Below are 11,616 nucleotides of genomic sequence, written 5' to 3'. Positions count from 1 at the left end.
CATGCTGTTGCTAGTACGGGATATAAGAGATAGAGTGTGAGTGTTTGCAGACGATACGTTTCTCTGGGTCTAAGCTTTACCTCTTCATACACAAGAAAACTTTTCAACATAGGTTTACTTTGTGTTTAGATGTTTTAAATGTAATTTTGAGAGATTATTGTGCTACCTTAGCATTAATAAAGTTGTCTTTGCTTAAGGAAACACAAGCCTTGTCCTGTGGTACGTTTTTATTGGATATACAAACTCACACCTGCATGCAGAAATTCCTTTAAAGGACTGACAAGTACCTCTTGTATTGTCACTTAACGGTAATGTATACTTGCACACAGTCCCTGTTTAAGTGTATACTTTCGCTTTGCCTTGTCATAGTTTTTCTCTTTGCAGATATCCCATAGATATACGGATGTGGAGCTTTTCATGTACAGTCATAAGAGTTGGGAGGGTTACTTTAAATAAAAAAATCTGTAACAATTACCCGTAAAAAAGTAATGTAACCTTATTACTTTCCGTTACTTTCGGATTTGGATACCTCAATATCAAATGCAATGAAAAAAGGAAAAGAAAAATCTGATGTTTTTTACCAAAGTGATTTATAACACAACAGAACAGTGCGCCCTTAGAAAAGAAGAAACCAAGATATTGAGGATCAGAAATATGTCCTCTGCTCAGAGATTTTATTTATAGTAAAGCTGCCTTTCATTCAGCATATTCAGGCAGCAGCCTATACACCAACACTGAAACACATGAGCACATACTACAGTTTAAAAAAGCAGAAATAAAATCTGAGCCGACAGAAAATGCTCCGTTTTAGTTTAATACACACATGCTCACACACACTATTTTATGAACATACAGGTTCACCTGCTGAATTAAAGACAGAACAAATGAACCAAAGAAAGTGAAAACCATAAAGCAGATTCAGGCAGTAGGCGTATAGATTCACTCTTAAAGTATTAGCCTACAGAACAGTACAGCTGACAGAAAAGAGACGACATCTGATCCTTTACAACAAAACACTAGATGCTCTTTTTTGTTTTTTTAGTAACGCACTGTAATCCTGATAGTTATCCCCAGTTGTTTTTATTTCAAAGTATTCTGATTACGTATTTTTTGTTTATGTAACTGTAAGGGAATACAGCTATCTTTTCTGTATCCGTATTACATATTCCCTTTACATGTAATCCGTTACTCTCCAAGCCTGAAAGTTATTAGGATACATCATTGATGCACCATGAAGGTCATTACAAACTAATCCATCATCACTAAACTGTTAACCAATTGAACTACTTTCATTGCATTATTAAAAGAAGAATACTGTATACTCTTGCTCTTAGAATTTTATATTTATAGCTTATATTACCTCAATATAATTATAACTTTTCGTTATTTTCTCCAATAAATACTTGTTTGTTATTTTAGCTACTGGTCATTTTCAGCATTTATTATTTATTTATTTTTAATCTAAATGACAAAATGTTTGATTTGGGAGAATGTTTTCAGTGCTTTATAGAATAAAATGAAAACGTTTACTCAACTACATACCTATAAATAGTCAAAAATTAAGAAACTACACCATTCTGCTAGTTGTTTTTATTGGGTTTTATTTGGTTGCCAGCCTAATTTATTTATGTAATACAAACATATCAATAATCCTACACTGAAAATACAAAATGATTTCTCCCAAAACTCATCAAAATGTTACTGATTGCATTGTGTGCTCTAATACTGCCATCTAGTTATGGAGCTATTTCAGGGTCATAAGTTTTGATCATTCAAAAAAATACAATTTATTTGAAAGTTCAAGTTTTTATCCTGAACTTTGAAAAATACAATGATGTATTCAAAATTAAAAAAAGTNTTTTAAATAATTTTTCAGGTTGAATATTATTTTTGATTCAGTTCAGCAATTTTTTGGAATAATATATTTATTTTCAGATTTCACTTTTATACATATTTTGATATTTGAATCCTTATTTTTTTCAGCACAGATATTTCGTTTTCAGATTCAAAACAATTATTTTTTCAGTTTCAAATTTTGTTTTTTCAGGTTTCACATTGCTTTTCACCTTCAGATCGTTTTTCACCTTCAGATCTTTTTTTTCGCTTTCAGATCTTTTTTTTTCGCTTTCAAAGTTTTGGCCCTGATATTGCTTGGGGGGGCGGGGCTTAGTTTGGAACCCTAAGTGTTTTGAATCTGAAAAAGTAAAATCTGAAACTGAAAAAAACAACTATTCAAATATCAAAATATATATAAAAGTGAAATATGAAAATAAATATTCTATTTAAAAAAATTGCTGAACTGAATCAAAATAATATTCAACCTGAAAAATATTTTCAAATACTTTTTTTTTTTTTGAATACAACATTGTGTTTTTCAAAGTTCAGGATGAAAACTTGGACTTTCAAACAAATTGTATTTTTTTGAATGATCAAAACTTATGACCCTGAAATAGCTCCATATCTAGTGGGCATTGAGGTGAACTTCAATTCGATTTCCATCCATAAATCTAATTTGTATAATGTTTGTCACTTTAGAGTTTAGACATTCACACGATATACCTCTAGTTCTAAGTTGGATAGTAAAATGTATTAAATCCCGTTGAAAAGTGCATTCAGAGCCAGGCAACATTTAAGAATTGGACCCAACCAAGTGCACAATTGGGAAGGGGTGGGAGGAGGTCACAATGGTTTTCCTTGACAAACGGAATTAAATATAAAATAAATAGTAAAAAAAAAAAAGGGTTCATAAAATAAAAGAAACTGCATTCCTCGGAGAAGACACCACATTCCCCAGAGATGTAACGTCTAACTCTGAAAGGTTTTGTACGTTTTTGTCCAATCTGCGTTACTGTTGCCTTATGGGAAACGTAGTTCGGTAGCCGCTCCCAATGTTCTTTCAACATTTGGGTGACGTTTGTGCAACGTGGTATTGGAAATTCCTCAACTTCCGCTTCTCTTGAGTGAAGAGCGTCAAGAAACGTTATTAAACGGTTTGGAAAAGGTTTTGGGAACGTAGGAGAAAAAGTTAAATGGAGCAAGATAATGGGGACAACCACAACTGGCCGGTGCAACGACGAGAGGAGGGTTTGGTGAACAAACATATGGCAGACATTGCTCGGGAGAGCCTTCAGCAGAGGCTGTGTGCCGGGGAGATGCACAGTCTGACCGAACAAGGCTCCAGACGCTCAGGGGAAGAGTTCACAGACGAACCCCGGCGAAGGGACGTTAGTTTCGGGGAAGAGCCGCAGCTTTCCACCGCCTGTAGCTCCGGAGCTGACAAGTTACTCTCTGCCCCCCCATCCACAGGTAGACGGTCATTCAATGCGAATTGCGAAACCCTGGAATAGTTTTGTGTTGTCTATCCGTGATACTGCAAGTGCACGTGAACGTGTGTGATTTGAAGTATTTATGGCAACGATTTATTTTATCCACAAAATACTATTTCTGCTATTCTTTTATACATTTGCTGTATTTCAGGGTGTAATACATTTGATATTTAACATGTTTAACTGTATTATATTCACAAGACATTCTATTTATTTGATATTGTTATTCATGGGTTCATTTTGGTTTGTTTTGTTAGTAGTATTCTGGGGATATGCACAAATGTTGATATCAATATTTGGAACTTATTTATTTCATTCACATACGTACGCCCTTAAAAAAGCACATAGTAAATCACATTGAATTGATGCTCAACTTTTTGAAAAAAACAAAAGCATACATTTCATAAATGTATACTGAAGGTCGTGCTTTGAAAGAAATTATGAGATAGATATATTGAGATAATTAATTGAAGACTGAAGAGATGTGATCAATAATATCTTCGAGACTATCATTTCCAGCGTAGTAAAAGTGTTAATGCCTAGAAATGTAATAAAATATATATGTTAACAAATATCCAGTGACAATATAACACAAATGTTATATAATATGTTCTGAGCATTAAATAAGAATTCTGAGATTAAAGTCAGATTTCTTTTTTTTGTATTCATACTGTTTTGCTCAGAATTCTGACTTTCTTTTCAAAACATTCAGACTCTCATTTGGCCCCAATGGCGTATCACTCCAGCAATCAGTGGGAAAGCAAACAGGTTAACTAGCATTTAACTCGAACAGTACTCATTTAGGTGGAAAAGAGGTCAACTTCTCTCCAACTCTTTTTCTCTAGAGACTGCTGCTCAAGGGAAGATCATTGCCCTACTGGTGGAAATCAAAGAGGAGCAGCAGAGGCAGTGGGCGGTGCTGAAGGATCTTCAGGCCAGACTGCCGGGTCAGAGCATCAACGAGGAGGAGGAGGAGGACGTGGAGGATCTGGACATGGATCTCCCCCTGAGGACTCTGGAGCAGCTGGATGAGATGGAGAGGCAGCTGGAAGAGACAGGAAGTCAAAAGAGAATGGTAGTTCAAATGACATATACTGTGATGCTCAATCATCCTGGTACTTTGCTGTGTGAATGCTCAGGGCCTTCTGTTACGTTGACGTCTTGTCCTAATTCAAGGTTTCGTACCTGTCACGGATGGGCGGGGCTACGGTTGACGACGCGGTGAGACGTCTGATGCAGTCTGTGCTTACATTCGCTGTCGGCTCTGAGCTCAACTGGGTGGGCCGAGGCCGGAAGAGAAGCTTCAGGAACACTCGCCTCCAGGGAGTGCTCTTCTGTAAGTAGCCATTGCTACCTGAAGTATACTTAAAGAGGCCCTGTTATGCTTCTTCTCCTTTCCTGTGGTGTGTTGTACAGGTTTTTGTGGATATTAATGGTCTGCAAACGATAAAATCCCAAAGTTCCGTTCAGAGGGAGTTTCTCTCCCACACACTCCCCCCACCTGAAAGGCCTCCACTGGAAACCTGTTTACTACCATAACATAGTGACAGGCTATGGGTGAAGAGACTAATAGTAAAATAAATGAAGGCAATTAAACAACACATTCTTCAGTTTGTGCTTTTATCCAACAATGAAAATGGCATTCCAAAATATGAGTACCAAAACTGTTATTGACAAGGATATATTTAAAAGTATCCTGGCTCATAATATTCATATTATATATATATGAAGTGACATAGAAACGACAAAAGTGAGCCCGAAATTGCTACAATGCAACTCATGTCTGGGTTAAGCACTCATTCATACACTATCAATAGCAATCTTATAGCCAAATCCTCTTAGTTTCAACTGACATGTTTTATTATTTGGATTATTAAATAGGTGGTTTGGTATGCTTTGTAGTGTATTTATCAGTATCTGAAAGTAAATATATGGAGAATGATGTAATGATGGTTAATAAATAACACTGATCTGTACAAAGGTTCATTCCTAGCTTCTCCTTTTAGGTGCTCTGAAACGCACACCGGTGGGTAAAGAAGCCACACACCATCAGTATGCTGACGTGGTGAAGAAGTGGCTGCGCTTTGCTCCGTTCAGACAGGGGGGGGGCGGGCGGCGCTGCTACAGAGCCCCTGTGGAGTTTGCAGATTCTGAGGAAACAGACAATTCTAACCAAAGCTCCACACGATGACATTTATCTCACTTATCAGGTATCACACAAGTTTCAGAATGAGGCATTCACATGTTGAAAAAAACAAATGTGCATGAAAAGGTTGTTGTTATAATAATGATATTATTATGTTCAAGACACAGCACACTGTACACTTCTGGAATGTGTCGCTAATAGTGCAAATATGTCTTTTTTAAAGAGCCTAAGAGGAGACTATCTCAGTGAGCTGTTTTGGAAAGGCACTGGTGAAGAACTTGAAAATATAAACATTTGATGACACTATTGTAAGTCAAAGTCAACTTTAATGTCAATCTTACTCAGTTTGTGTTTACAGACAGAGAGATCGAAATGACGTTTCCAACATTCCCGAATATAAAAATGATACAATATACAGATATATATACAAATATGTATATCCTATATACACAAACAACAGACACATTTACACATATGCACACATCAAGATAAAAAACACAACAATCAATATTAATATATACAAAATAACAGTCACTTCAATATCAATATCTTTGGTGCAAGGTTGTCCATAGAATGTGCATTTATTGCAGATTTCCCTCAAAAGTATTGTTCAGTGTATTAGTTTACATTGCTTATTAATGGGTACTGTTTGGAAATCAAACTATTATTTTCTATATTTTTCTGTAAGTATTGTTTCATCTCTTGAACACCAACAATAATGTGCCCTTTTTATAATCTTTTATTTGTGAAGTGCATGTTCACAGTTTGTACTGTAGGAGGCGACAAAATTCAAAGATTTGTCTCAAAGTGCTTTAGAGGGAGGGGAGAGGGGGTTATTTTCTCTCATCCCTATCATCTCCTGCCTTAAAATTAAAGGGTATCATCTGATCAGATGTACAATTGTTAGTAAACTGAAGATGATATTTTGCAGACTCTACATGACAGTTTCCACGTGTCCTTGTGTCTCTTTTGGATTTGTTTGTTGTTGTTGTTTTAGCTTTTTCTTATAACTACAAGGTGGAAAAGTCATGATTTTGTAATAATAATTCTATTACATTTTGTTAAGTTTTTAATATTTAGTATTTATTTTTTTTTCCTCTACATAAATTCAATTTCTTCAACATTTATCCACTTTGATAATAGTGCTAGATATCAATATAATAAATACGTAAATACAATACATTTAACGACTAATGTTTGCAGTAGTAGAGGTGAAATAATGCTCCCTATTTCATTAGAGCAGGAGGCTTAAAACAACACATTGCATCTTTTAAAATCATCTGAATTGCATGGAACCATTACAATAATCAGATAAATATAATTGGTATAAAATACCTGTGTTTCAAATTGTTATATTTATTTAGCAGTGGGCAGTGGCACTATCATAAATAAATAAAACTTCTATCTCAGTGATGCACGATTGCTCTTTATTAGTTGTGTTTAGGTTTGCTGATTGGTCATCATCATCATCATCATCATCATCATCATCATCATCATCATCGTGCTCTTCAAATATAAACTCAGGGGCCGGATCTCATTTCTGGGATTTCCCCTCCTCGTCTCTCCATCAGTGTATCCTCGATTATAGCTCCTCCAGAGAGCCTCCTCGCCTCCTTGAATCCTCCGTCCTCCGGTAGTGACCAGGAAATGAATTTCAGCCCGCCATGTTGAAGGACATCTCATTTCCCTAAATGCTCTTCGAGGACCGAGCATCGAGGAGGCTCTCTGGAGGAGCTATAACCGAGGATACACTGATGGGTCCCCCACGGTCCTCCGTGGATGCATTAACGGCAACAGAGATGTTTCAAAGAGTCGTGACGCACGGCCGGACTTATCTCAGTCAATGACAGCTCTGCATGCATCCCCTGGATACGGCCCGTCCGCGTCTATCGTTATTCCAACCCAGTTTAGTTTTAACCACTTCCGCATTACGCAAGGACGTAGCTTTAGCGTCATAGACTTCATCTTCGGCAGTTATAGCGGTCGCGGTGTAAAGCAGGATATTGAATAGTTGTTTTTTGTCTTTCCAAAGGATTTGTTGACTGAAAGTAAACAATCCAGAGTCCTGAGATTGTATTACTGGTGTTTTATCATCTCAGCTGGTGTAAGTGCAGAATATTGAATATAACCTTGACTATTACTGTGTAGCCTACTTCATTTATGTGACAGCATTATTTAATGATACTATTTTATATATATATACACACATTTATTCATTTATAAACATATATATATATATATAAACACACACTTATATTTACTCACACATGTATTTATTCATTTATACACACAGATCATTATTTAAAGATACTATCTTATATATATACACACATTTATTCATTTATAAACATATATATATAAACACACACTTATATGTACTCACACGTGTATTTATTCATTTATACACACAGATGTATTCATTAATTTATACACACACACTCACATATATACACTTTATATTAATTAATTTGTACACACACACATACATATATATATAAACAAAACAACACAATATAATAAAAACAGTTGCAATAATAACATAATATGGTATGATCAATTCTACCCTTTTGTTTTTGCTCCCATATTTCAATTAAAAGATATTTTTCAAAATCAATATTGGTGGGGGCTCTTTTGAAAAAGATAATCAATAACCCCGCCTGACAGTTGTTGCAGATTATACAGCATACTTGTTACTTATACACATGTGCCATGATCGGAATGATCTCGTCTTGTACCTTTACTCAAGTACAAGATCTTATCACTTCTTACACCTCTGGAAAGCACTTTTATGTAAAGGAATACATTTTTATAAAGGTCCCAACATTTCATTTTTATATGGCAAAACTCTTTTTCGAAGAATATAAGACAATCGTTATCGATCCAGATCCGGTCGCTACGATATTGTTGTTGCAATAAACTGAATACTAGTCAACTAGCTGTACTTTATTGTCTAAAGCGGTGACCCGAAAGTTGATATTCTGTGTCGGTGCGTTTTTGACGCCGTCACACATGTCGAGGAATAACCCCATAACGTTAAACACTATCCAAGGGCCCCGCGGCGTAGAAGCAATAAGGTGGAATCAAAATCTAAATTGGTGCGGGGTGACGGCGTAATGCGGACTTCTTGGCTGCATCGACGATGCGCTATCGCACGTATCTGTGCCAGGTGTGGGGCGGCTTTAGCACTTAGACTGTGTCGGTTTTATGACCAAGCGAATATTGCGACCGTATTATTGTTAGTATTATCACGGAAGAAACAAACAATTATACTGACTGCTGGTGTGACATACGTCACGACTCCATTTACAATTAAGTCAAAAGATAGGGGCAACTAACAAGGAGGCTTTAGCCTTATGTTGTTGCCGACTGTTTATTTATTATCTTGTAACGCAGACCGGTGTGCGCTGTGGTGTTTCACCTTTGTACCCCGGATGATTCTAGAGAAAAAAACAACATCGGTAAAGTGCAAAATAGTCACCAAACAGTTTGTCCCAGAGCACGTCCCCCTCGCGACACCGACGTCGGACCGTATGGTCGAGTCTTGTACCTGTGTACCTCCTTTGGTAGGCGTGTCGTGCAATGTGTGTAGTCGTTTAGTTGGTCAGGTTGGGACCGGCAAGGATAGAACGGACGGTTAGGGTTGCAATCATCCTATTCCCTGGTGGTCGAGTGTCTGATGTAATCCAAAATTACCAATTTTTCCGATCCCGGACAGTTTGCATATTTAAACGATTAGTCTCCTAGGTCCCCCCCCCTCCCAAATTAGTGTCGAATTTTAATATTCTGTCGGGGTGTGTGGATAGTTAGTAGTTTGGTCGCCCACCCTCCCGAGAATAAACAGTATTGCACCAACCCTAAAGATAGTTGTGCCCGGAGCCAGATCACCTCAATGACAATGCGACTGTGTTCTCCCGCCACTTGCGAACGACTAGTCGCAAAATCGCGCACTCTTCCCTCCTCAGAGGGAGGAGCGTCCTTATAATTAAGACTACCTGAGTCATTCAACCCCATCCAATATGTATCCTTGTGCAGTTAAGGCAACATATATAAAACTGCAGTGGTTTCGGCCTTGAGCATACATACAACTACGAGAGATAGCGAAACCAAACACAGACCCACGTGTGCCTCCTACAGTACGCATTTGTTGTAGACAACATTGCAAGGATAAATTATACCCACGTAGAATATAGACTGGTAAATATTAGCGGACAGAACTATTCTGTGCTAGCCATGCCGCTCTTTACGCCGAAACACCCTGTGTCCTCACTTGCCATGCGGTAAAGTCTACAACCGGCGCGTACCGCATGTGACGCATGGTCAATACACGTGGCTGATATCAGACGATGGTACGAGATAAAATGTATGCATGTCGAGTTTTTTCGGAATTATATAAAATTCTAGCAAAAGACGCGCTCACTATGAGTGGTACGAGCCTTGTTACATTGTGGTAGCGCAATAGAACTACAGACCTAACCAGTCAATTCTCTACCCGGTTTAGGTCCTAAGGAAAATAACGCCTGAACTTCCAGAATACCTCGCCAGTACTTCTTTAGGCCTAGTAGTGCTCAGTAAACTCGAGTATACTCAGTCCGTAGTGGTCTGTCATCTTCTTAGGATGGCCGACCTTTCGGCTTTTCAACGAACCGTAAAGCTGCGTCGTATAATTTAGACTGCCGATATAATCAATTGTAGGGCCGGATGTGTCGACGGAAAACGATAAATTATTTTTTTACGCAAGCTCAGTTGTTTTTTTTCGCGCAATAAACACTAAAACCGGTTTAGACAGACGACCGAACTGAGCACGTACGCTGCTCGACCGACCTAAGAGACCCGTAGCCGCGCGCGGACCTAATATGCCAATGCCGAGACTCAAAGGCGTGCCCTCAGACGATAACAAATAGGTGTCACCCCCAGTCTCCTAAACGCTTAGAGACGCAGACGACAACTGAGCACGATTATATCCCGCCGGGGCGAAGGCGGCCGCGAGACTCAGTTTGTGCTACAGACGTGCCTTCAAAGTGACTAGGCGGCGAGGGGAGAAGGACTCCTGGTTTGCTTCTATTGAAAGACCTTCCGCNTGTCCTGATCTGTCTTCTCTTGAGAGGTCTCATCATGGAATCTCTTCCTTTTCCTCTTGCGACAGTGTTCCATGCTAAATTCAGGTGCAACATCCATTTGAGCAGCAATCAGTGTTACCTCAGACAGGAGTGACTCCCATGCATCTCTAAGAGCCTGTATCTCTTCCTTTAAGTCTCTGATATTGGCTGTCTCTATGTTGACACTTCTGTGCTTGATTCTGCAGCATGCACACCTACAAGATTTAGGGTGTGGGAGGCACAAGGTGAAAATGTAGCCAGATTATTTTTTTTCAGTATTTGGGTTTGGACTCCCTTGACTTTTCCTGACATGTTTGCCCCATTGTCATATCTCTGCCCTCTGCAATCTTCAATGTCTATCCCTTTGTCTTGAAGCACATTTTCAATCATCTCGGCTATCTCACTCCCTGTCTTTTTGTGGAAGTCCTTGAATTCAAGGCACCGTTCAGTGATCTCCCAGTCATCAGTTTCTTTGTTACAATAATTCACATATCTTATGAGCACAACATTCTGCTCAGTATGTGAAATGTCTGGTGTAGCATCACAGATGACTGAATAATAAATAGAATCCTCCCTTTCCCTTTAGAATTGTTTTCAAAATTCTTCTGCCACATTTATTTTGAATGTCAGAGCTCAAATAATGTGTCAGCCTGGTTCCTTTCTTTTTGTCCTTAACCTTTTGTAAGTGTTCATTCAACAGTGGGTCGTAATGAGCTAATTAGCTCATTACGACCCACTGTTAATGCAAACAGTTATTAAAAAAGCATTAATTAAGCATTAATTAATTAAGCATGAATTAACCCACTATTAATAGCTCTAGTGTGCCTAGGAAATTGCCATTGTGAATGTCATTCAGATCTTTGGTTTTACCCCTGAAAGCTAAATTCCTTGATGCCAAGTGCAGTGTTACATCCAGGATTCTCTTCAAGAGAGCTCTATTTTTCTCAGTTTCTATTTGTATCTGCTTCTGCAACTGACAGTCAACGCCGCTAACTTCCATTACAGATTGATGCAAATTCTTCCACTTTAAGTAGCAGTCTCTGTGTGC

General features: G+C 38.1%; 1 protein-coding gene across 1 annotated transcript; it reads left to right on the top strand.

Annotated features, from left to right (window-relative positions):
• The first annotated feature begins 2,906 nt into the window (after positions 1-2,906).
• Positions 2,907-5,819, top strand: LOC104950525 (uncharacterized). The gene is made up of 4 exons (XM_010777061.1): positions 2,907-3,306; positions 4,172-4,401; positions 4,503-4,662; positions 5,333-5,819. Exons 1-4 carry the CDS (start codon positions 3,030-3,032, stop codon positions 5,515-5,517), a joined length of 852 nt encoding a protein of 283 aa, XP_010775363.1. The 5' UTR covers positions 2,907-3,029; the 3' UTR covers positions 5,518-5,819.
• Positions 5,820-11,616: the final 5,797 nt, after the last annotated feature.

The sequence above is a fragment of the Notothenia coriiceps genome, unplaced genomic scaffold, assembly GCF_000735185.1.
Source record: "Notothenia coriiceps isolate Sejong01 unplaced genomic scaffold, NC01 NC01_scaffold00017714, whole genome shotgun sequence".
Lineage (NCBI taxonomy): Eukaryota > Metazoa > Chordata > Actinopteri > Perciformes > Nototheniidae > Notothenia > Notothenia coriiceps.
The sequence above is the reverse complement of the archived record's forward strand: the minus strand, read 5'-3'. Positions and strand labels throughout refer to the sequence as shown.